General features: G+C 38.2%; 1 protein-coding gene across 1 annotated transcript; it reads right to left on the bottom strand.

Moving 5' to 3' along the window:
* Positions 1 to 222: 222 nt before the first annotated feature.
* On the bottom strand, positions 223 to 21,227 carry LOC136400345 (guanylate-binding protein 6-like). The gene is made up of 12 exons (XM_066376855.1): positions 21,140 to 21,227; positions 20,823 to 20,993; positions 15,301 to 15,504; positions 13,995 to 14,122; positions 11,795 to 11,904; positions 11,388 to 11,590; positions 7,625 to 7,870; positions 6,603 to 6,883; positions 5,083 to 5,295; positions 3,649 to 3,751; positions 3,134 to 3,327; positions 223 to 1,701 (listed from the first exon to the last, which is right to left on the bottom strand). Exons 3-12 carry the CDS (start codon positions 15,488 to 15,490, stop codon positions 1,474 to 1,476), a joined length of 1,896 nt encoding a protein of 631 aa, XP_066232952.1. The 5' UTR covers positions 15,491 to 15,504; positions 20,823 to 20,993; positions 21,140 to 21,227; the 3' UTR covers positions 223 to 1,473.
* Positions 21,228 to 21,488: the final 261 nt, after the last annotated feature.

The raw sequence follows: 21,488 nt of genomic DNA, 5'->3' as shown, positions 1-21,488 counted from the left end.
TTTTGAAGCAACCATAAGGGATTGAGAACATGGCATAAATGAAAACAAGATTAAGGTGCAAATTTTATACTTTCTATATATACTTTGGTCTTAATGTTAGACCTCTCATTGTACAGGCTGATGTCATTTGTAGAAGCAGTGAGCACTTTCATCACCTAATAGTCACTTTTTATGTTCTTCTTCTTATCATTATTACTATTACACTTTATTTTTTTTGTTTGTTTTTTATTTGTGAAAAGCTAATACAAACTTCCTTTACAGGATTTAAAAGAAAGAGTATATAATGGTTATCATGGGGAGGAAGATAGAGGGAGGAGAATAAGTGAAGAAGGGTGTGGAGAAGGGTGAAAAGAAGGACAAATATAAGGTGACAGATAATGATCTGGCTTTGGTTGATGAGTGTACACCACAATCAATAGTATAAATGCTACAGAAATGTTCACCTAAAACCTATGTAATCTTATTGATCAATCTCACCCTGTTAAATTTAATTTTCTAAATAAAAACTTTTTTAAAAAGCATGCTCTGACCAGGTGGCTTGGTAGTAGAGCATTGGCCTGGCGTATGGATGTCCCCAGTTCAATTTCCGATAAGGGCACACAGGAGAAGCATCCTTCTGCTTCTTCACCCCTCCCCTTCTCTTTTCACTCTCTCTCTTCTACTCCTCTCCTGCAGCCATAGCTGCATTAAAGCGAGTTGGCCCCAGGCTTTGAGAATGGCTTCATGGCCTCTGCCACAGGTGCTAAAAAATGGCTCTGGTTGCAATGGAGCAAGGGCCTTAGATGGGCAGAACATCGCCCCCTAATGGACTTGCTGGATGGATCTCAGTTGGGGCACATGCGGGAGTCTGTCTCTGCCTTCCCACACAAAAGTAAAAAAAATAATAATAATAAAGCATGTGACTTGTTCATCCTTAATCCTAGCCACTTCTCCCAAGTAGGAAACCATATTAATAGCTTTTTTGAGGATTCCCAGAGATAGTCGGTGTATACAGATGTATGATTGCACACAATACTTACATTTTTCCAGTAAACACATTATGCACACCTTATGTACCTCATTTTTTCACTCTATAATGTATTTTTAATATTGTTATATATTCATAAAAATAGAAATGAAATTTCTATTTATTTACTAGATGCATAGTATTTTATTATATTCACATGCTAAATTTATATTACCAATTCACACAGATACATATATAAGTAGTTTTCAATCTTTTGTTGTTTAAAGCGATCACTCAATGGATTGTTTGTAAGTATAGCTATATGATTTTAAACATGTATCTTTCATAATGTAAACAGGCTACACAAAGCATATGTACATTTATTCTACTAAATGTGGGCTGAGCATTGATATATTCTAGTAGGCAGCTTTTATGTTTAAAACTTGAATGAGTGAAATGAAAAAGAACATACACAAAACACAAGTCAGAGCATACATCCATATTCTATAAGTTCTTTAAAAAAAGAACTATTTCCTTTTAAATAGTGAGCCTACCCCTCTCACAATGTTACCAAGAAGTTTAGCAGGAGCAGACAATATTGCAGTGATCTCAGTGCCAATCCTATCTATGGTTTTTGCAACCCAGGGAGTATCATCATTTTCAGTAGCAGTAATTTTAGCTTTCAAATGATTTATCTCTGCATTCATCTCATCAGCTTGCTTTCTAAATCCATCATTAAGCATGTCTTCTTGAAGCTAAAAAAAAATGTGAGGAAGGAAATAAAATGTTTTAAATTCCCATTTTTTTCAAGAATAACTTTTTGTATTTAAAAACATATTCTTAAATACTTGAACTATTTTTCTTTCACTCTTAAAATTGTTCTCTGTTACATAATTAAAGAGAATTTGTAACAAGGAATATATCCTGTCTTGGGCCTAAACACTGAAAGAAAGCATAGTTTAGAGCCTTACAAATGTTCACACAAAAATAGGGTTTTGCTAGGATGCTAAGCATGGCCTGAAGACAAATGTCATGTTTCAGTTATAACAGCAGTTGAGAGATAACCTTAGTCTACTGGCACTAATGCTCAGTCCCTCTTGGAATAATATAGTCAACTAAAATGTAGAAATAATGGGAACTATTTCTAGATCTAGACACTGTTCTAGATCTCCATTATAAACGTGTCCAGAAGAAAAATCAGGAATTCTTCCTTTGCCATATGATAACATTGGTAGTCTATACACACCCAAGATAATGCAGCAAGTTTGAAAGCTGTCTTTTCCCTGTGTTTTGAAGTCTGGACATTTCTGATAGGTCTCTGTCAGCATAGATCTACCTAAGATTCTTTGGGTGTTGGGTAGTAGGGTTCTAAACTTGGCAATGATCTTGGTAAAGCAAACCAGTTCCTGAGCAGATGACATATTTGTGTTTGAAATACCTGTGTATTCAGGCCACATAAAGATCATTTTAAAATACTCCAAAATAACACATCAAACCCTATCTATATACTCTAATGATTCAGAGGGGAGGTACTTGTCATGACCACTCCAGAGTGTATCTACAGAGGACGTTTCAAAGCCATTTTTACCAAGGAGGAAGACTGTTGGGGACTGAAATATAAACAGGGTGTTTTTATATCCAGGGAACAGGTGCTGGGCCTAATCACCCATATCACTTGCCCAGTTAACAAAGAGCTATACCTGATTATTGCTTATCCCACCCATGTTCTCCGGAAGAGGCTGGAAGCTAGTTTCTTATTGGTGTAAAGTTAGATCTAAATGGTATGGTGGGGGTTGTCTTTGAGTTGTCTTGGAGACAGTTGAATTGCTAATGGACCACGTTTTTTCCCTGAATAAAGACGGATGTGCTTCTGGGGCTGCCATTGCATTGACTAAGGAGCAGTAGAGACTGTTTGCCGTGCGGTCCTCCAGAACCCATCATTACGTATATATCTTTAATTCTCTATCTATCATTTATTTAATTCCATACCTTTTCCTGTTTGAGGACCCCGTAACAGACTTGTCGTGGCTGGACCGCGACAGAAGACAAGCACAAGGGGTCAAGATTAAAACAATTCCTACTCAGTAAGTGTCCTTCCTTCCATGATCTGGCTGTAACCTCATTCATCACATCTGAGGTACAAGGACAATGACCACTGAGCAGTACTGAAGCCACAGCAGGACTTACCTTCAGTTTATGTTCCAACATCATAGTATGCTCTCTCAATAGGTTTTCTCTGTCCCTCTTCATTTTCTGCTTCAGTTGAAATATGTTTTCCTCGAGACTTCTCTTCTGCGCCTCCATCTGCTGCTGCTGCTCCTGGAGTTTCTGTCTCATCAGCTCCTGTTCCTTCTCGGCTGCCTCCTTCCTGGCCCGCTCCTCTGCCCCAAGGAGGTTTGAGAAAGGGAAGAAAATTAAGTGAACAATGATCTCTACCCTCCTGAGCTCAGAGACAAAACCAAACTCAAAGAGGAGGTGGGAATTCTCTGAATTCTCTTCTTTGTCCATACCATGAAGAGCATTTCAGAATGTGATGGGAAAGGCCCTGACTGGCTGATCAGTCCCTGGTTGTTTTCCGATTTAATGGCGTATGTCCGACAGAAGAAGTAAAAGCTCCCTGCTGCAGGAAGGTTTTGTTCTCACACCTGTCCAAGGACAGGCAGGAGCCTGCCCGCCCATTGTGAGCCCAGCCCTGCCCACACCTGCCATGGCCTTCTCCCCGTCAGTGAGCGCTTTGTCTGCCTGTAGGATGGATTTCTCTATTGGCGCCAGTGATTGCAGGAAGCTCTGGAAGACTTCATTTGCCTGAGGAAACAGGAAGGAATAAAGAACCTAGGTTTCCACTGTGTAGAATTTTACTGCAAACACAACTCTGTCCATGTCATTTTGCGTTTGTGCTTAAATTGCTACCATGGCTCCACACACAGTGTCTAAGCTCCTTACAGTGACCAGAGGCTCTCCAGACCGCTGCTGCCTGTCTCCCCCCAGTCTCACTCCTGGGGCTACTTCCTTCCCCCACCCTAGGTCCAGCCAGGGAGATCCATGTTCTGTTCTACAAACCCACAGTCTCTGGTGCTTTTTAAATTTGCCTTCCCCACGTGAGATGCTGTCTTTAATTAGTGCTTTCCTCTCCTCTGCCACTTGCTGACTGTCACTTTAAATAAGTATTTTAATGTCTCTGCCTCTCAGTTCATGAGTCAAATGTTGACTAAAGTGTAGATGCTTCTTAATGCAACTCGAAGAACTGAATTAAAGTTTAGGGAAAGAGCTTAACATTTTGTCTAGAACAATAACAGTTCAATATATTTTAGTTGCATTATTATTATCATTATTTTTTAATATTATTATGAGTTACCACCACTTATATTGTAAACTTTTTCAGGTTCACAAGTAATATAACCTTGTACCCAGTTGTCTACATGTTTGACTTTCTTTTCTCTTTTAATTAACCTTGACTACAAAGTCTCTGGCTTTAACTAGTAAATTATTTGCCTTTGACACACTATAATGTCATGTTTGTTGGATGGAGAAATGATTAGTTCCTTCCTGTATCTTTCAGATTTCAGAAATCTATACAGGTGGTACTTGGGTTACGGCACAGTTTCATTCCTATGACAGTGATGTAACCTGAATTTTGGTGTTTAAGTCAAAACATTTCCTACACTAAGCCACTTACCTATCCTAACACAGTTTAAAATCATAATCTAAAACATAAAAACACAGCTAAGCCACAGAAAAAGGAAAAACATATAAATATACTGTACTGTGCACTGTACTGTAGTAACAGAAAAAAATGACAAAAAACTAGTTCGCCCATGTAGTCCATAAGTATGAAGCTAATGCCGTAAGCTGAAACACTCAAGTCTCCATTTTTTAAAGTTTTTATGGAGTGAGTGTCATAAACTCTAAATGTCATATGTCAAAACTATCATAACCCAAGGACCCCTTGCACTCATTTTGGAGAATGGACATTTCTTCCCTCCTCGGGAAGAAAGAGCAAAGAGTAGGCCTTAAAGCTCAACGGTTATAATCTGCCCATGATCTCATATTACACACAACGATGTTGTGCTCTCACATTTTCAGGAGACCTTCTTGACCTCATTCTGTGGAATGCTCATGCTCCCCTCCTACCTCACCTTCACTCCTTTCCTGGGCACTTGCCAATAGTCCTGTTCAATTCTTTCCTTTGAATCCATATAGAACTTGTGACCACCAGGAACAGAGAAAGTTCCCGCTGAGATACTTTCCATTAGGGCCATTGAAAGCTGCTCAAGTTTATCTCGACAGAATTTGGCAGATGCCTCTTCATTCTGCAGCACGAAACCATCCTTCTTGTCCTTTATGATTTCCTGCAAGAGAAATATAGACAAATGTCACCAAAAGAAAGGACGTGAGGAGATAAAATTTCAAAGAACCTGGTAGAAGGGAGTCTAGCTCTGGTCCTCATGAGAAAAGCATTCTGAACTGAGACTCATGACACAGATAAAAATGATGTGGTTACTCAAGAGAGGATGTTGGGGGGGGGGTAAAGAGGAACAAATATATGATGATGGAAAATGATTTAATTTTACATGATGGGCACACAACACAATGAACAGTTCAGATACTACAGAGATGTTCACCTGAAACCTATATACTCTTTTTTTTTTTTTTTTTTTTTTTACAGAGACAGAAAGAGTCAGAGAGAGGGACAGACAGGGACAGACAGGAACGAAGAGATGAGAAGCATCAATCATTAGTTTTTCGTTGCGCGTTGCAACTTCTTAGTTGTTCATTGATTGCTTTCTCATATGTGTCTTGACCATGGGCCTTCAGCAGACTGAGTAACCCCTTGCTGGAGCCAGCGACCCTTGATCCAAGCTGGTGAGCTTTTGCTCAAGCCAGATGAGCCCGCATTCAAGCTGGTGACCTTGGGGATCTCGAACCTGGGTCCTTCCACATCCCAGTCCAACACTTTATCCACTGTGCCACCACCTGGTCAGGCTGAAACCTATATACTCTTACTGATCCATGTCACCCCACTAAATTTAATTTCTAAATAATAAATTATATTAAAATTTAAAAAGGAAAGGCATTCTGTTGGAGAAGGTCATGGAATAAAACAGAATAATGAGGCCTGATTTACAAACAAGCCTGAAAATTCCATGTGAGGCAGGGAGAAGCTTGTTAACCCCCCTGGGTCTTCCCACAAAATCCAGAGTTGCATTACCTTATCTCTATGCTCTCTGCAGCTGCAACATTCAGTGATTCATCTTCAGTGATACAATGACACAACAAGGAACATTAGAAATTGAAAATAGCCTAGGATTAGGTAATTAAGAGATATTTTGGTTCCTGAGAATGGGAGAAGGTTCTCAGAAAAGCAACCAGCTCAGGAGTGACTTTGGGGTGTTCTGGGCAATCTTGAAATCATATTCACTTCAGATAGCTATCTATATTGATTGTGTATCAGAGATCAGAGAAATTTCTGGATTAAGCATATGAGGTTTGGGGGCTGAGGGAGATGCAAATGTAGCCCTTTGAAAGTTTATTCCCATGAGACCCATACTAATTGATCCTAAGTGACAGAGGAGCCACAGGGACATAAAAGTTCTTCTAGGCCTCATTCTTCAAGGGGAAGGGTCACAAAAAACAAATAATCACTATGACAAAGTACCACAAGATTCTTCTGGAACTCTTGGTTTTCATCCTTGAAGGAGTGCTCCATGAACACTTTAATGGCTTCCCTCTCACAGGCCATGTGCACACCCAGCAGCTCCTGGAGCGTGTCTGTGGGGAAGCTCACTCGCTGCGCCATCTGCTGGCTGTAGTGCTCGGCTGCCTTCTGCAAGGCCGCTGAGTTTTCAATCTGGGCCAGAGCTGTCACCGCGTTCTCCAAACAAGGCACTGCTCCACTGTTGACAGCATCCACATAAGTCACCACCAGAGTCCCCAGCCCTAATAAGCCATGAAATTTAGAAGATAAATATAAAGTTAGCACTCAACAGGATCCAAGATTCTGAAACTACATTTCTAAATCTCTTTTTCTTGCTCACACACGCGCACGAACACACAGACATACACACAGCACCTCCTTCCACTACTGTCCCACTGACAATTTTTATGGTTCTTCAGAAGGCCATAAGGCTAAGAGAATTCAGTTTCTACCTTCATCTGACATACTAAGGATATCTGGAAAACATAATTTCCCATTAAAATATTAGAAGGAAATTCTTTACATATGCAGAAAGATGAGACAGTGTAAATATGATTATATTTATTACTAATTTTGAGGCTTCCAGTAAATATTGAGAGGTTTTGGGGCTAATAGTCATTATTGGACTGCTCTACGTTCCCAAAATACCTTTCGTATTCTCCTTGAAACTCACACTCATTATAAAAGTCTTCCTTTAAGGAAACAGTATATCCTTTTTGTATACTCAGTTTCAGATTTACTTTCAATAGAGGATTTTTTCATGTATATGGATGCTGTAGATATTACTGACACTGTTTGTAATTTGGGAGAGGGATGTATATATATAAAGCCTCTAAAGTGTGAGAAATATACACTTGTTTTCACAGAGTATGAATATCTATAGACCCATAATGCTATATAGAACCAAACAGAAATCTTGGAGAACATATTATATAATATATTGAAAAATATTAGGCCCCACAGGGTATGAAAAGGAGACTCACGTTTCCCAGTGACCATGATACCCTCTCTGAGAGTCTTGGTCCTTGCCCGGGTGCTGATGTAAGAACAGAATCTTTTTGTTTGCTCCAGGAATTTAGGATCCAGTTGGTATTCTGCAATATTTTCAATATTGGCTAGGAGTTCTTTGTTATTTGTTGGCCGGTCAAAGACAAAACACTTCTGTTTTGGAAAATAATGTCGAATGCACTCTCTGGGGAGATTGGATAATTGGACTTTTGGATTCCTGCCTGAAAGATTAAAAAAACAAAAATGAAAGATTATAGTAGAACTGTTTGAGAACAATGACTTAAATATTTTTATGACAGGAAATTTTGTATGTTTGCCATATTCTTAGTTTATAACTTCTGTTTATGACTCTTTTAGCATAGATAGCCAATGTCTATTTAACATCAAATTTATCAATGATACAACTCTGGAGAGAAATTTGAAAGAGATCAATCATGGTAAAAAAAAATGTATTGCTGTCATTAAACCTAAAAATGGTACAGCATTGTTTATATTGTTTACTGAATGAATGACTAACAGAAAAACAGATCCAACATAGATTTTTGGCCTGCTTGATCCCCTGTGGAAATTGAGCTGTGGAACCAAAATGAGAGCCACAAACAAGGCTTAATAAGACAATATTAGAAATGACACCCACATTATTTAAGGAAAACTGTTTTGATGCTAAACATTATGTGTACAGCATTAACTTGTTTTAAGGAAAATCTTTAAAGAATAAATATAACTATCAATAAAATGTAATTTTAAAATGTCAGCACTGATCTCTAAACTCTTTAACGTAAAGAAATATATTTGATTGACAGTGTTGCTCTTCTGATTAGCATTTCTCATTATTTTAAGAAAGTATAAATAGAAATACAAAAACAAAAATGAGTAAATCAGAATATTTCTTTCAAGGTTTCATCAGATACATATGTACCCACATGAATGTATAATTTATTAATTTGAAATTATAGCAGGGATACATATTCAAGAATTTTTAAAAAGCTGTAATATATAGAAAGAGTTAACATCATTAAAATGTCCATATTTCCTGCAGTCATCTTTTTTTTTTAAACAGAGACAGAGAGTGAGTCAGAGAGAGGGAGAGATAGGGACAAACAGGAAGGGAGAGAGATGAGAAACATCAATTCTTCATTGTGGCACCTTAATTGTTCATTGATTGCTTTCTCTTATCTGCCTTGACTGGGGAGCTGCAGCACAGTGAGTGACACCTTGCTTAAGCCAGTGATCTTGGTCTCAATCCAGCAACCTTTAGGCTCAAGCTAGTGACCATGGGGTTATGTCTATGATTCCATGCTCAAGCTAGCAACTCCTTGGTCAAGCTGGTGAGCCCATGCTCAAGCCAGTGACCTGAGGGCTTTAAACCTGGGACTTCCACATCCCAGCCCAAGGCTCTATCTACTGTACTATCTCCTAGTCAGGCTGCCCAATGTAATCTATACATTCAATGTGTTCACTCCTTATCAAAATACCAATGGTGTTTTACATAGCACCAATATAAATAATCCACAAACATATATGGAACCAAAAAAGACCCCACCCAAATAGTAACAGAAGTCCTGAGAAAGAAGAAAATATTTGGAGGTACCACACAACCTGATATCAAACTATATTACAGTGCTGTAGTGGTCAAAACAGTATGGTACTGGCATAAAAATAAATACATAGATCAAGGTAATAGAATAGAGACCCCAGAAATAAATCCATTCCTGTATGAACAATTAATGTATAACAAAAGAGGCAAAAAGATAAAATAGGGTGAAGACAATCTATTCAACAAATGGTATTGGAAAAATTGGACAGATCCTTGTGGAAAAAGAAATGAAGTTAGACCACCTTCTTGGATCATACACAAAAATAAACTCAAAATGGATTAAATAGTTAATTGTAAGACTTAAAACTATAAAACTCCTAAAAGAAAACAAAGATAGTAAAATCTCAGACATTTCTCTTAGCAATATTTTTTTTAGATATATCTCTAGGGCAGGGAAGATAAAATAAAAATAAACAAGTGAGACTACATCAAAATAAAAGGTTTTGCACAAAAAAGAAAAACACTAACAAAACAAAATAACATCCACTAAATGAATGAAGACATTGGCCAATTACACAACTAATAAGGGATTAATATCTAAACTATATAAATACCTCACATACTCAAAATAAAAACCATTTGATAAAAAGTGAGCAGAGAACCTGAATAGACATTTCACCAAAGAGGACATACAGATGGCCATAGACATATGTAAAGATGCTAAATGTCTTTAATCATCAGTAAAATGCTAATTAAAACCACAAGGAGCTATTACCTCACAGCTGTCCCAATGGTTCTCATCAATAAATCAAAAAACAACACATGTTGGAGAGGTAGGAGAGAAAAGGGAACCATAGTGCACTGTTGGTAGGAATGCAGATTGGTGCAGCTACTATGGAAAACAGTAAGGAGGTTCCTCAAATTAAAAATAGAACTACCTTATGACCCGGCAATTTCACTTCTGAGTATATATACAAAGAAATCAAAACACTAATTCAAAAAAATATATGCACTCCTGTGTTCACTGCAGTGTTGTTTAAAACAGCCAAGAAATAGAAGTAATGCAAGTGCCCAACAATACATAAGTAGATAAAGAAGAGCTGGCACATATCTACAATAGAGTATTATGTGGCCATAAAAATAAAAAGATGAAATCTTAACATAGGTGACAGCATGGATGACCCAGAGGGTACTATGCTCAGTGAAGTAAGTTAGACAAAGAAAGACAAATATTATACGATTTCATCTATATGTGAAATCTAAAAAAACAAAATAAACAAAATAGGAATAGACTCATAGATAAAGAGAACAGACTGATGGCTGCCAGTAGGTGGTTCAGTGGAAGGGTTGGATGAAAAAGGTGAAGGGATTAACAAATACAAATTGGTAGCTACAAGAATGTAAGGTATAACATAGGGTATACAGTTAATACTATTGTAATAACTATGTATGGCACCAGATGGGTACTTGAAATATTGGGAGAATCATCTTGTTAAGTATATAATATAGTATATAATATCTAACACTATGTTATACACTTGAAAATAATATAAAATAATATTGAATATAAACTGTAAACTGTAATTGAAAATAAAATTTATTTTTACTAAAAGCTATAATATAGAAATTAAAATTAATATTCTAAAAATTATCAAAAATATCACAAATACATAGAATGAAAAGACAAAAATACTTAAGTTATATTAAAATATAAATCACTTTTATTGATAATACTTGTATCAAGATAATAGTTATATGCCTATTTTAGAAAAATACTTTCTAATTATTTGAAAGATACATTTTTCATTAGATAGGTTGTTCCTTGCCATTTTATACCTAACAAGTATCTGAGCAGTTGTTTTCCTCAACATGAAAAAGCAGAAGTGAAAATAATAGACATGAGTGTCTGGTAGTTAGAAAGTTTTAGCACCATTGTATTCTAAGTTACATTTGAATGCTAAATTAGGAACTGTGTAAAGAACAGATTGGTTGGTTATGAATAATTTTACTCTACTTTAGGTTCTACTTTTCTTATGTGAAGTTAAACTCCAGTTCATAAAGCTTTACAGCCAATCTCCCAGCCACCATTTCTGCAGACTTCATCTAGTCTAAAATACAAATGCAACTCCAGAGGTTATGAACAGTGTTTAATATCTCCCACCCTCTGTTGAACCACCCACTGCACAGCCATGCTCTGTTACCTGGAATCAGCTTCAAGGCATTCTCCAGGTACTGATCTTCTGTGATAGGGTCACCGTTTAACTTTAGCTCCAGGGTGAAATCCCGTACAGTCCAGATAAAGTCTGGGAAGAAACTCACAAATTCTGTGGAATCTTCTACTTCATCCCCATCTGATATAGGGGAGGACTTAGCCCTGATGAGGTCTGTGAGCTCTGTCACATAACTAGGAGTTGGCTAAGGAAAAGGAAATTCCTATGCATAATTTCTACATTTCTCTAATAAAAAATATACGTGTATAAACACTATCTTTTGCTCTGGTTCCTTCTGTTCCCCAAAACCGTTAAGTGAGAGGGCAAGAGAAACTGACTAGATCTCTCTGTTCTCAGAGACTCCATGAGACATGATGGTTCAGTTCCAGGAAGGATACTGCAGCTGCTCCAGGGCCTGGTGGTTGATGGTGCCCATGCTGTTGTAGACAAACATGCTGCTCAGAAGCACAGCCAGGGCGAAGATCCACAAGTCATTTTTAGGGTCGCCCTAGAAGCAGATTAGGGCAAGACATGTGGGAGTTTTACCCTGTAGAAATTCAGTCAGACACTAAGTCTATGAGACTTTCGTTTACATTTCAGTTAATATAGTCACTATGCAAAAATGTTAAGTTTAAAGACAGGTATTAGCTTTGATAATTATGAAGACATTTCTTCATTTTTTATATATATTAATTAGGGAGAGAGAGAGTGATACACTGATTTGTTGTTCCAGTTATTTATGCATTCAATGGTTGATCCTTATATATGCATTGACTGGGGATCAAACCCACAATTTTGGTGTTTTGGGACAATGCTCAAAACAACAACTGAGCTACCTGGCCAAGGCCACAAAGACATTTTTTGTGACTGCCATTTTTTCATATACAAAAAACTATCCTCACAAGTCTTTCTTTTCATTCAATTGGTTGAAATAGAATAACATAGAAAAACTTACCAGGTGTGCAATTAGGTTCAACGAAAGATATTAACACAAATTCATTTTGCACATATTTGTTGGTCATGAGCTACATAAAATATTCCATAGTTAACATAACAAGGGATATATTTAACAAATGTTTATTAATATTTCCATTGTCATTAAATTTAAAAAGTAGTTTAAAATAATAAATATTACTTTCAAGGTGACTATTTCAAAGCCATGACAAACATCTATAACAATGAATGTCACAGAGATAACAATAGCTATAAGAGGCATACATCTTAATAATACATATAAGCATTGGAACCTATAGCTATAATGGTAAAATAAAATTTAATAGTCCACAATGAAATAGCAGAGTTCTAAAAGTTGAAAAATTGTATAGACATGAAGTTTTCCTCAACATTTTGATTAAAAATGAAAGATTTGGTAGAATGTGAGCTTGAAGAAATGAAGGTGATCCTGCAGATAGAAAGACCCACAGAAGCAAAAGTAGACATGGTGGAATACAGGGATATTGGCAAAAAAAAATGTAGAGTTGTTTGATTTGACTGGAACAGGGACGAACTTGAAAAGTTAAGATGGATAGTGAGCCCAGTACAACTAGCTGAAGAACTTTAATGGCTGGGCTAGTTTGTCTATACAAAACACAGAGTATATGAATAATGACAATACAGATTTTTTTTTCTATTATAAACAGTATCTAAAGTTCACTAGAGAAAAAGGTAAAAGTGCCTAGAAAACTCAATAAGAAATTTTTTGAGAAAACAATGTTGATTCGATAATTTATCTTCTCAAACCCCAATTTGAAAATAATAATCAATTAGGATAAGAAGTATCACTTATGACACACAATAGGTTGTTTAGACAGCAAGAATATAGTACTTTTGATATGTACAAATAAAATTTCTAACTCCTTTTGTGTAGAACTAGAGGTGTCCTAAAACTGTGGCCCCCTGAGGCCATTTATCCGCCCACCCCCGCTGCACTTCCAGAAGGGGCACCTCTTTCATTGGTGGTCAGTGAGAGGAGCACTGTATGTGGTGGCCCCCAACGGTCTGAGGGACAGTGAACTGGCCCCCTGTGTAAAAAGTTTGGGGACCCCTGACTAGAGAGTACTAAAAATTTAAGTACTATGTCTAACTAAGTCTTGAACTAAGGCAGAAAAAGGAAAATCATTCATTTTATCCATTAACAGAAAACCAAAATATAAAAAATTTATCTTAAGATGTTGTTGTAGGACAAGCACATGTTTTTATAGAATCAATGCATTCAGAGGTATCTCCAAGTCTTCTAGAATGCTCTGTGGGTACTTGATGAACTTCATGATAAGATTACAGACTCTTAGAGGGCAGGACTTTTACTTTGGTCACTAATACATACAGTAATAATCTAGAGACCTGAAAACATGGCGCTCAGTAATTATTTATTATAATTTTATTTAATTATAAAATTATTCACCCGGGGCCAAGAAATATAGGAAAATTTTATTCAATGTACCATAGCATCTTACCTCTAAGTAATATTCAAACAAACAAAAATTTGCCTGATATATAGTTGAATTTTGAGGTTTCAAAAATAGATTGAGCAGTTAAATTACTAAGTGCATGAAGAGAATATCCAGATTAAAACAATTTATCTGTGACCCTCTGCCTTACCTTTTCCACATCGCCCAGGCCCTCAGTGTCTAGAAGGACCAGCATGTGGTCAGGCTTACAGGGATGAGGCACACACCACATCCAGATGCCCTTGGTTTTAGACTGCACCGTAGAGCCCAGAGGGAATCCTGTAAAGGAAGGAGAGACCCAACACACACTGACAACAGATAATCTAAGCAGCCGAAGGGCTACAATGACAGACTTGCTGGAAAGTAAGTACTGCAGAATAAAGATGGTGCTTTCCCTACTTTGTAAGAATGCCTTAACTTTGTCATCTATTTCAAGGAAGAGATAAATATTATATTAACTGTGACAATGACACCCGGCAAGGGCTCAAGATGGAGGCGAGAGGCATCCACGAATCACACATAATGGAGATCACTGACAATCATAAAAACACCTTTTAAAAGAAAGGCCAAGTCCAAATCCAGATAGAAGTGGAAAGAAGAGAGAGATCAAGAGAGATCTCAAACAAACAAACAAAACAACAACAAAGAAATTGAGGTAATATTTTTTTTCAGTCTAAGTGATAAAAAGAAATGATAGGAGTAGGTGAGGTTGGTAGTTATAATGGGATGTGAACTCACAAAAAATTACTTTTTTTTTTTTTAAATGAGAGCAGGGGAGATAGAGATACGGACTCCTGCATGTTCCCTGATGGAGATTCATCTGGCCAACTCCCATCTGGGGCCAATGCTCTGCCCATCTGGAAAAGATTATTGCAACTGAGCTATGTTTAGCACCTGAGGTGGAGCCTCAACAAAATCATCCTCAGCACCCGGTGTTGTTGTACTTGAATCAATGGAACCATGGCTGAAGGAAGGGAAGAGTGAGAGAAAGAGAAGGGGGAGAAGTAGATGGTCACCTCTTTTGTGTGTTCTGATAGGGAATCATTACACACCAGGTGGACCCTCCACCACTGAGCCAACTGGCCAAGGCACAAAAGAATTTTAACATAATGACACATATTCAAACATCTTTATATGCTGATGGAAATATTCCACAGCAAAAGCAAAATATGTTATGAGAGAAAGAGGGGAGACACAATTGCAAGAGCCCAGTGCTTGCACAGGTAAAATAAGGTAAGAATCTGTGCATTCGTAACAAAGGTTTTCCTTAACAAGAGTAAAACAAAGACTAGTCGGGTAATAGAATACACTAAGGTAGTAATTTAGTGTTGAAAGTTAGAATTAGGTTGGTTTATTGAGAGAAGTATAGTTCTCTCTTCATGTAACCAGGGAAGAAAACTAAGAAGCTGTGATATAGCTAGAGTCAAAGAATTACCTCTGCTTTAGACAACACTCACCATGGTTCTGTCCTGCAAGTTGGTTCATCAAGTAGGATTTGCCTGTACGATACAGTCCTACAATGGCCACAACCACCAATGGCTGAGAAATCTGGTCAAGAATCTGTAGAGCTTCCGGATTCACTGACAGTTGCTCACTGATGTTTTCTACCAAACAAATGGGGGCCATCATGTTGAGTCTAGGTGCCATGGCAGCCTGCCAACCTGGAAGAACATCCCAGTAGAAATAAAATTATAATGTTATTCTCTGATGCAGTTATGTAAAGCACTTTAGGACAGTGTGAGTTTTTTAGCTTTATTTCTGGCATAGTAAACATAGGCTAAGCCTTGCACTAAAAGATTAATCTATTTTCAGTTTTGCCTTTAAGTGAATCTCTCTGAAGGCCAACAAGTTGCCAATGCTATAAGGATCTCAGATTGAATGTTATTGCTGGCACTAGGCAGCCACAACTTATAATGCAATAGAGTGGCTCTACCCACGCAAAGGTCATCATCACTGAGAAGCAAAGCCGTCACCTCATGTGAACATCATCTCCTCAGACCAGTGGTTTAACCAGCTTTAAAGAGGGCAGTGAGGCTGATGCTGAGGAAGAACCTAGGAGCAAGACGACCTCAGAATGAAAACCCTGAATTGTTAAACCACAGTTTCCACACATCTTTTCTGTCTCATGATCCTAGTTGTCGAGAACGACCATAAAACTAGTAATGAGTATGACAAGTATTTATGAGTTCTTAAATTGACAATTCAGGCTGACATATGACAGATCAATGAAATGTAATATAAATAGAACCATTTATGCTATTCAAAAGACTGAATAAATTTGGGGTGCCTGTAGAAAACAGCTTTTGGTTTTTCTATTTGAGAAGTTATCAAAATGGTTTTAACCACAAAGTATAAAAGTCATTTTCCTTTGAAGAAAAACTGAATCACTAGGAGATTGTTTTTGTTTTTCATAATAAAAATGTACATCAAAATAAAAAAGGGATATATATTTTAAGCCAATAAAAAGTATATATTTATAAAATTCAATGAAAAATAATAAGAGGACCTCCGAATTCTTGTACCTTCCATGTGAGCGTTCAAAAATATCCATGTTCTCCTATATGCAGGTGATTTGATACAATATATAGAAAACCTTGATGATTCTAAAAAATACTATTAGCACTAATAAATGAATTCAGTGAAGTAGCAAGAAACAAAATTAACATTCAGAAATTCATTGCATTTTTATACACTGATTACCAACTATCATTAAGAGAAATTAAGGAAACAATTGTATTTACAATAGCATCAGAAAGAATAAAATACCAGGGAATAAGTTTAAGCAAAGAAGTAAAAGACTTGTACTCTAAAAACTATAAGATATTAATCACAGTAATAAAAAAGATACAAATAAATGGAAGAATATACCGTACTCGTGGGTTGGAAAAATTAAGATCACTAAAATGATCATACAATCTATGGAGTCAATGTAATCTTTATCGAAAAACCAATGGCATTTTTCATCTAAGTAAATCAAATATCCCTAAAATTTATATGGAACCACAAAACATCCTGAATTGCCAAAGTACTCTTGAGAAAGAAAAACAAGTTGAAGTTATCATGTTATTTAATATCAAACTAGGCTACAAGGCAACATTAATCAAAACAATATGCAGTAGCACAAAACAAACACAAAGGTCAATGGAGCAGAATAAAAAACCCAAGTATAATCCATATTAATGTGGTCAATTAATCTATGACAAAGGAGACAAGAATCTAAGACGGAGTAAAGATATTTCAAGAAGCGGTGTTTGGAAAAGTGGACAGATACATGCAAAAAATGAAACTAGACTTCTTTTTTATATATATACAAAAATAAACTTAAAATGGATTAAAGATTTAAAAGTAAACCCTAAAACCATAAAATCGCTAGAAGAAAACACAGGCAAAAACTCTTTGACATTGATCTTCGTAATATTTTGAGGAGATATTTCTCCTAGGGCAAAGATCACGAAAGCAAGAATAAACAAATGGAACTGATACAAACTAAAAAGCCTTTACACTACAAAGAAAACTATCAACAGAACAAAAAGGCAGCCTACTTAATGGGAGAACACATTTGCAAATAATATATCTTGTAAGGGGTTAAAATTCAAAATATATTTAGAACCCAAGCAACTCAACATCAAAAACACAAAAGAAAGCAAATAAACAAAAAACCAGTATGATTAAAAAACAATGAAAGGGCCTGAGTGACATTTCTCTAAAGAGGCTATTGATGTGGCTAACAGACACATGAAAAGATGCTAAAAATCACTAATCATTGGAGAAATGCAAATCAAAACCACAGTGAGATGTTACCTCATTCCTGTCAGAATGGCTATTATATAATAAACAACAAACAATAAATCTTGGCAAGAATGTAGAGAAAAAAGAACTCTTACACACCATTGGTGTGATTATAAACAGGTGTGGCCTCTATGGAAAATAGTATGAAATGTTCTGACAAAATTAAAAATAAAACTACCATATGACTCAGAAATTCTACTTCTGGGTATTTATCTGAAGAAGTCAAAAGCACAAATTCAAAAAGATATTTGCACTAACTAGTGCATTGTACATCTGAAACAAATACAAAGTTATTGAAAGTAAACTTTAATTAAAAAATAAAAAACTAAAAACAAATAAAAAGATATATCCACTCCTATATTCATTGTAGCATTAATTACAATAGCCAAGATATGTAAGCAATTTAGGTATCTAACAATAGATGAATGGATAAAGAAGATGTGGTACACTCATAAATGGAAAATTATTGTACCATGTCCCATAACCATAAAAAGTACAACCGTGCTGGCCCTGGCCAGTTGGCTCAGCGGTAAAGCGTCGGCCTGGCGTGCGGGGGACCCAGGTTCGATTCCCAGCCAGGGCACATAGGAGAAGCGCCCATTTGCTTCTCCACCCCCTCCCCTCCTTCCTCTCTGTCTCTCTCTTCCCCTCCCGCAGCCAAGGCTCCATTGGAGCAAAGATGGCCCGGGCGCTGGGGATGGCTCCTTGGCCTCTGCCCCAGGAGCGCTAGAGTGGCTCTGGTCGCGGCAGAGCGACGCCCCAGAGGGGCAGTGCATCGCCCCCTGGTGGGCAGAGCTTCGCCCCTAGTGGGCGTGCCGGGTGGATCCCTGTCGGGCGCATGCAGGAGTCTGTCTGACTGTCTCTCCCCGTTTCCAGCTTCAGAAAAATACACACACACACACACACACACACACACACACACACACACACACACACAGTACAACCATGCTATTTGCAAGAACATGGATAAACTTGGAGGGTGTTATTCTAAGTGAAATAAGTGAGAAAGACAAATACCATATGAAATCATTGTGGTATTAAATGGACTCTAAAAAACAAAATAAATGAACAAACAGAAACAAACTCATAGATGCAAAGACAAACTGTTGGTTGCCAGATTGGAGCAGGTGGGGGAATGGGCAAATAAATTGAAGGGGATTAAGAAGTACAAACTTCCAGTTATAGAAAGAGGCATGGATATGCAAAGTACAGCATAGGGTATAGAGTCAATAACATCGAAAGAACAATGTATGCTGCCAGATGGAGACACCGACTAAAAATAATATAATGTTGTTTGTCAACTATAATTTAAAAATACATTTAAAAAAGTATCCATGTGAAAAGAGTCATACTAAATGCCATCCTCAAATGGGCCTATAAACTCCTGAACTTGCCTGCCCTAGAATTTGGGAGAAGAAAGGCCAACTTATTTTCTAGGAAAGGCTGAGTTGGTGCTTCCCAATTTTTAGAACATACCATGAAAGTATCTGTCCCAGGAGGTATCTGCAGCAAGCTTGGACCTGACCAATGACTTACGGCCAAAACCCAGAGATAACATGCTTACTTTCCAACTTGTGAAGGTGCAATTGGGGATGAGAGTGAGGCCATAATCTTTAGGCAGCCCATTTGATTCTGGCTTTCTCTTTTTTTCTCTCTCTCGATCCAATTATTATAAAAGCAGCCAGAGCTCTCTGAGACAATCCTGCTCATGATTCTATAATAATAGTAATAATAATGAACAATAATAATTTAGGAGGCAAATCTAATCTACTGTGCAGTCAGGGTTGAGATACCTTGATAAGTCTATCCTGATGCAAATTACTATTAAGAACACTGAGCTCACAGATTAAGAAACTGCCTGACCTGTGGTGGCGCAGTGGATAAAGCGTCGACCTGGAAATGCTGAGGTTGCTGGTTCGAAACCCTGGGCTTGCCTGGTCAAGGCACATATGGGAGTTGATGCTTCCAGCTCCTCCCCCCCCCCCCTCCGCCTCTCTCTTCTCTCTCTCTCTCTCTTCTCTCTAAAATGAATTAAAAAGAAAAGAAACTGCCACCTGCCCTTAAAGAGCCAGAAGAACCTAATCTTTCATCCCTCCCTGCACCTCTCTTTTCCAGATCACTTGCTGCTGTTCTGGTTATGTGACATGCTGCCAGGCTGTCACCACACATGCACCACTGCTCCAAGGGCAGAAGCTGAGCTCCCAGAACTACAGCCAGCAGCTGAACCCTGCATCCTAGACTAAGGGGCTGCCCCTGCCCTTCCTCCAGGGTCCTCAGAGGCCGTTTTGAGTCAGAAATTGAGAGGTTTAAGCTCAAGACCAAGTTGTCTGTAAAAGAAAGTTGATGAATGAGCACTTCTGCCCCACAGTTCCTGGAGTCTGTGTGTTCAAGAAGTTCCAGTGGTTTCTCACTCCTCCTTGCTCCCTTTCCTCCTCCCACTTCTCTGTTGCTGTGTTAATAGACCTTACAAACAAGCTGAGGAAGTTTTTTTTTTATATTCATACAAAGGAAACAGCAAGAAACTAAACCTGAAAATAAAATTTTTTTTTTTTACTTTTTTGGTGGGCATCATACATTTGGTAACAGCATAGGATAAAAAACAGGCATAAACTTTAACAGCTGATTATTGAGCATGAGAATAAATTATTTCATCTAAATACTGCTTTGTATTGTACAATCTTTGGAATGGTGTATGTGGTTAATACAGTAAAGAATGGTTTAATATTGAAATTGTGCTTTGAGGACCATCTTTTCTGAAGTGGGAAGCAGGGAGGTGGAGGAAGGCACTGTATTTAACAAGCGCTTCTGCTAGGAGGCCGGTTTGGTTCCTCAGTCAGAGAAAGGACTTCTGCCCCTTCCCGCAGGTGATGGAGGATCCACTCCTTCTCCCATGCAGGAGGGCTCTTTGTGCAGCCCTGGGTGGATGCCCAAGAAGCAGCGGCACATCCGAGGAACAAGGTGTGCCCGTTGCTGCCTTACGATTCAAATGGAGACGCTGTGCTGCCCTGAGAATAGAGTCCCGCGGGCCACACCGCGTCGGGCATCAGCCGCCAGCCGCCAGCCCAGGGACGGATCCACCATCGCCCGGCCCGGGCCGCCAGCGCGGGATGTGCCCCGAAGTACGGATTGTTGTTGCTGATGTTATTTAACAACCATGCGCATGAAAGACCAAGGCTAGCAGCAAACTTACCTGTTTCCGGGTCTGCAGACGGGAAGAGTTCCCAGCTGTCCTTGCTTGCTTCTCAAGCGCTCTTCCTGAGTCTGGCTCAAGTGAAAGAAAGCTGCTTTCTGGCTTCGCTTTAAACGCTGAAGATTCAGCCGGTAATCACTGCCAAGTAGTTTTGAGTCGGGTTGAAAAGATCTGAAACCGAAAGGTCACAGCCTTTTAGGTGACATTAACTCACCTCTCCCCACTCCCCGTCCACCGGAAGGAATGAAACAGGTGGAAAGAAAGACATGTTTCCTGTTCACCTGGATCACGAATCCCAGCTAGCCCCCCCTCCTCACTTGGCTTGTGTCCCCTGACCCCACAATAAACACAGAGCAGCAGGCTGGATGGGAGCCCCTAGCAGCAGGCTGACAGAGGTCCACAGCCTTGCCTCTCAGGAGTACTTTTTGGAAGGCACTCAAGGTTTTTTGTAATTGTTGTTTTCATTTTATGCTTAGACTCCCTTTTAATTCCAGCTTTTAAAAAGCTCTTTTCATTACCAGTAAGTTAGTCCATAAAACTTTTTTTTTTGTATTTTTTTTTTAAATAATATAAATATAAAACTTAAAAGGGAGGCCCTGGCCGGTTGGCTCAGTGGTAGAGCGTTGGCCTGGCGTGCAGAAGTCCCGGGTTCGATTCCCTGCCATG

Source organism: Saccopteryx leptura, chromosome 3, assembly GCF_036850995.1.
Source record: "Saccopteryx leptura isolate mSacLep1 chromosome 3, mSacLep1_pri_phased_curated, whole genome shotgun sequence".
NCBI classification, from domain to species: domain Eukaryota; kingdom Metazoa; phylum Chordata; class Mammalia; order Chiroptera; family Emballonuridae; genus Saccopteryx; species Saccopteryx leptura.
This window is presented reverse-complemented; position numbering and strand designations above follow the sequence as displayed.

What these genes read in the sequence shown, in the direction of transcription:
- LOC136400345 (XM_066376855.1), bottom strand. Translation starts at nt 15,490, where the DNA reads ATGGCACCTAGACTCAACATGATGGCCCCCATTTGTTTGGTAGAAAAC. An exon ending in ACTTGCAGGACAGAACCATG is followed by an intron (nt 14,123 to 15,300) that starts GTGAGTGTTGTC and finishes CTTCCTTTACAG; the next exon opens with GATTCCCTCTGGGCTCTACG. An exon ending in CAGGCCCTGGAGCAGCTGCA is followed by an intron (nt 11,591 to 11,794) that starts GTATCCTTCCTG and finishes GCCAACTCCTAG; the next exon opens with TTATGTGACAGAGCTCACAG.